The 4,857-nt window shown below is 49.9% G+C and overlaps 1 protein-coding gene across 1 annotated transcript in view; it reads left to right on the forward strand.

Annotated features, from left to right (window-relative positions):
- Positions 1-4,857, forward strand: part of TMEM175 (transmembrane protein 175) — a 12,511-nt gene continuing 7,654 nt past the window's right edge. The window contains exons 1-4 of the mRNA XM_023520227.1: positions 1-15; positions 314-392; positions 3,557-3,717; positions 3,905-3,943. Coding sequence (XP_023375995.1) covers positions 3,565-3,717; positions 3,905-3,943 — 192 coding nt within the window. The 5' untranslated portion in view covers positions 1-15; positions 314-392; positions 3,557-3,564. The remainder of the gene's footprint in view (positions 16-313; positions 393-3,556; positions 3,718-3,904; positions 3,944-4,857) is intronic.

Below are 4,857 nucleotides of genomic sequence, written 5' to 3' on the forward strand. Positions count from 1 at the left end.
GGGACTCCCGCCCAGGTAGCCCGGCTCCCCGCCCGGCTCCCACCGCCCCCAGGTGGTCGTGCCTGCGGAGGCGGGTCGTCGGGGCGCCCCGCGTAAAGACGCGCCGCGGGGACCTGGGCGGGGCCGGCGCCGTGTAACCGCCCTCGAGGCAAGTGTAGCTCTGCCTCGCGGCGACGTTTAACAAGATCCGTGGCACCGCGGAAGGGCCTGGCTTGTTTGGCTTGGTGGGGGCCCCACATAAGCGTTTTTCTTAAAGGAATGGGTTGTTACTAAAAGACTGAAAAACGTAAGTTTTAAAAACCCAGTTTTCCAGCTTCTGTAGGAAAATCAGACCCGGCAACATTGGACCTAGAATCTTGTGTGTCACCAATCACCGAGAGCTGCCCCCTCAGGTAAGACAATCATTCACCTGACCAGCTTGGCTCGTTTTTGTCACCTGTCTGGTTTATGTACGTGTTGCATAAAGAGGCTGCAGCCCCTTCAATAAGAGCATTCATTCTCAAACTTAAAAGTGGATTTGAAAGCCCCAGTGAGCATCGTAATTTTTCCAGAATTTCAAGCTATTAAAAATCTCTTTCCAGACAGGCTAGTACGTGTCCTCTTTATAACAACAGCAGTACTTTATTGCTTACAACTTCCTTCTATGTAGTGGTTCGTTGTCCCTATCCTAGAGTATCTTGGCGAAGAAGGCAGACTGTGGTTAATCCCCCCCCCACCCTTTTTTTGGTGAGAAAACAGACTCGATAATGTCATTACTTGGCCACAGTTAACAGGTGATACGGCTAGAATTTCACACAAGTCGTATGGCTTTACCAACCAGTGCGTTTGTCTGGTACATGGAGTACAAGGATTGGGAGCTCGAGAAGGACTCCAGGCTAGAGACAGGTTATTTGGATGGTCTCAGCACGTGGATGGCAGTTGACTGTAAAAGACCAAGAGAGTATCGGTGAGGACAGCGTAGTTAGAGAAGGGTTAGAGCCTTCGGATGGTGGGCAAGTGTTTGGAGAAAGAGCAGCCAGGGAAGCAGGGAGGAAACCGAGGGAGCATTAGGTCATGGAGCCAAAGAGAGAGGGCGATTCCAGAGATGAAAAGGTAGTGACAGAGGCTACTTAACAGTCATACAGCAAAAGGAGAATGAGAGGTGTACGATGAGATCGTTGGTGACCTCGCCAGGAACAGTCCCATTGCAGTGGTGGGGTGGAAGCTACACATTAGCATAAACGGAGGCGTAAACGAAGAGGTAGAGACTCAGGAAGTTCGTCTGTGGAGGAGGAAGTATGGAAGCTGGAAGGGTGATGTGGTGTTGAAATGGTTAAAGCTGATGGAAGGGAGCCAGAAAGTCTGCTGATAGAGAAGAGCTGGCAACAGCGAAGGGAAGCCCCCTGGAAGATGGGAGGGGAATGACATCAGCGTGGGGGGAGGGGGGCGGTCTTCGCTTTGGACACAGAAACACTTTTCACTGTGAGGGGAGGAAGACGGGCCGCAGTTGCAGGTAACTGAGTGTTTACTGAAACGAAAGTGAAAGAATTCTCTGGTGACTCAGATTTTCACTGAGAATAAGGAAAAGAAAACACCTATGGAAAATGAGCAGGGAGTCGAGAGAGCGAAGGTTGGAGCAGTGTGGAAAGGATCAGAAACAGTTTTGTGGAAAACCTGGTGATTATCTCCGCTAGAACACCTGACAGACTTGGAGGTTCATCTGAATTTGGAGACCATGAAGTTATCCACACACGCCTCACATCAGGTGGAGGCTTCTAAGTGGTGTCGTTACTTAGGAAGCCAGTGTCCACTCAGACTTTATTTCCTGAGTATTTACAGAGCCCCTTTACATACCGGCACTGCCGTAGCCACTCTGGTAACTCCGTCTGAACCCAAATCCGTGTCTCCAGGCCTCACCTCCCTCCTGAACTTGCAGACGTTTGTTCTTAGAGATCTCACCTCGGACATACATGCCCAAAGCTGAATATGCGATCTTCAGCCCCACACACCTGTACTCTGTAGCAGATTTCACAGCAAAGGATACTACCAGAAGTTAAGAGAATCATTTCATGGTGACGGAGGGTAAACGCATCAGAAAGACAAAACAATCCTAAACAGTTCTGCACCCAGTAATAAAGCTTTAAAATGCATGAGGCAAAATTAACGGAACCACCAGGACAGACAGACACCCCGTAGTTGCAGTTGGAGGTGTCATACTCATAGTAAATGATAGAAGAGGTACCCAGAAAGTCACCATCAATCAGCTTGACCTAATGACTTCCAAAGAGCACTCTACACAGTAACAGCAGGAGACACATTTTCAAGTGTATGAACAGCAGTTACCATCACGGATCATATTACGGGATGTGAAACAAATATGTTCCCTGGCCACAATGGAAAAAAGTTAGAATAAACTGATACCTGTTTGAACCTTCTGACCCACTACTCATGGGGCAAAGGAGAAATCAAAAGGGGAATTAGAATTTTGAATGAAGATGAAAATGCAGCATTTTGAAATTTGTGGTACATGTCTAAAACACTACACTGGGTCTCAAATCAGCAACCTCAGCATCCATCGTAAGAAAAATGGGCAAAAGAAATCCAAAGTAATAATGTAATCTACAATGAAATAATAAATGTCATTGATAGTTATCAATGTAATAAGTAGTAAATATTAGGAATAACAGCACAGTGAAAATCAATGAAACAAAACAAACATAATAGAGAAAATCAATGAAACCAAAAGCCAATTCTTTGAGATCAATAAAATAGAGAAATCTGCCCAAATTGAACAATAAAAAGATAAGTTAACCATACGAATGAGTAGTGGCATCACAGCTAAAGTGGTAATCAGAATACATCCAACTGTGCCAATAAATTCCACAACCTACATGAAAGGAGCAAAGCCTGCTAAAGCTAACTCAAGCAATAGATACCTAAGTGGCTCTCCGTCTATTAAAGCTCCAAACTTGTTAAAAACATTCCCTCAAAGGGACTCCCAGAGCTGGATGTCTTCACTGGGAATTCCACACTAAAAAGTCAAAAAAGAAAACCAGTTCTAAACATCCACTTAAAACTGGTGGAAGGCAGTATTTCCAGCTCGCTTTGTCAGAATAGCGTTTACTCTGAGCAGATTTGAGAAGTTGCACAGAAAGAAAACCAAAGACCGATATTCCTCATAGACACAGGTGCAACATTTTCTTAAACTTTTTTATTTAGCAAACTCAACCCAACACGATGTAAATTTGGACTTTCAATAGGGATTCCATTGCCCTTGTAGATGAATTGGGAAGTGCTGACGCCTTAATGATGGGCATCAGGTCTTCCAGGCCATGAGCACAGGTGTCTTTGTTTAGGTCTGTAATTAATCTCTTTCAGCAGTGCCTAGTACTTCCTTTGTTGAATCTGTTCCTAAGTATTTTGACGCTGTTATAAACAGAACTGTTCCCTTAGATTCATTCTCAAGCTGCTTATTGCTAGTGCATAGAGTGCATTTGATCTTTGCGTGGTGATCTTACCTCCAGCTGGGCAGGCCCCCGGGAGCGCCCGGCACACTCAGACCTGCGCTTCTTCCCAGGCCCCACCATGTCCGGGCCCGGGACCCCAGAGCCAGCCCTCTGCGTGCAGGGAGACTCCACCGCGGGCACACAGGACGAGGATGTTGCCGATGGGACCCAGCACTCCCACCGCATGCTCAGCTTCAGCGATGCCCTGCTGTCCATAATCGCCACTGTCATGGTCTGTGTGGGGCCCACCCAGCTCAGAGCCTCCCCTGCCCCACCCCTCGCCTAGGACCCCTGGCCGTGCGCCCAGGCAGCTTTGGGGGGGGCCACTCAGCACTGGCCTGAGTCCCCAACACCCTGGCACCCGAGGAACAGTCAGTGCCCAAGGAGTATCTTGGTTCCCTTTGTCTTTGTTCCCACAGATCCTGCCTGTGACCCACACGCAGATCTCCCCAGAACAGGTACTTGAGCACAGTCTGCAAAATCCGGTGTGCGGGTGAGGGTCCACGAGCCCAAACCTGGCTGGGGAGACCCTGGCCTGCGGACAGAGGCATTGCCTCTCAGGGGCGGGCTGAGAATGAACGTGCATAGGCCTGCCAGGCGTCAAGTCATGGTGAGGCGCCTCAGCCTGCTGCCCCTGGAGCAGCCCTCGCAGGGTGCTCGGCGGAGAGGGTGGCCTGCCTGCCTGACAAGCAGGCCCAGTGGCTGATGGCCTCCAGGGGAGATGCTCCTGCCTGGGCTTCCTGGGCGCACAGGGACACGTGTGGTTTTTGTCATGGAGGTGAGTGGGGACGGTGTTCTAAAGCAGTTTTCATTTAGAGCCAACTTGGAATGTTTCTGCTCTGTAAGTTAAATGGTGACACAGTTAGAAGCTGGACATGACTCTGGAGGACAGTCGACGTCCCCGGGTGCCTCCTGGCGTGTGGATGGGGCATCCTCGAGGCAGAGGGGTGAGGGGGTGCGGTGCAGGGCCTACCACACCTCTGCCTGGGTGCGGTCCCACCCCTACTAGCGTGCGTGGCCCGGCTGCCTTCAGTAGTGGTGGGGACTGCTCAGAGTTGGCCTTTTCATTTGGGAAGGCGATAACGATGCTTCTCGCAGGGTTTTGGTGAGAATTAATAGAAAAGCAGGTGGGACCTGGCTTGGGCAGCCAGCACCCCACACGGTGCCTGAGGCCCGGTGCCGGTTCTTCTGTTCTGGAGCTCCCCTCAGAGGGACCCTGCTGGGCTCAAGAAAGTCCTATCCCCACTGGAGCCGCCATGGAGTGCAGCTGGCTGACGCTGTGCCCTTCTACTTCAGCAGTTTGACAAGAGTGTACAGAAACTTCTAGCAACCAGGATTGCTGTCTACCTGATGACGTTTCTCATCGTGACCG

This window comes from Pteropus vampyrus, unplaced genomic scaffold (assembly GCF_000151845.1).
Source record: "Pteropus vampyrus isolate Shadow unplaced genomic scaffold, Pvam_2.0 Scaffold253, whole genome shotgun sequence".
Lineage (NCBI taxonomy): Eukaryota > Metazoa > Chordata > Mammalia > Chiroptera > Pteropodidae > Pteropus > Pteropus vampyrus.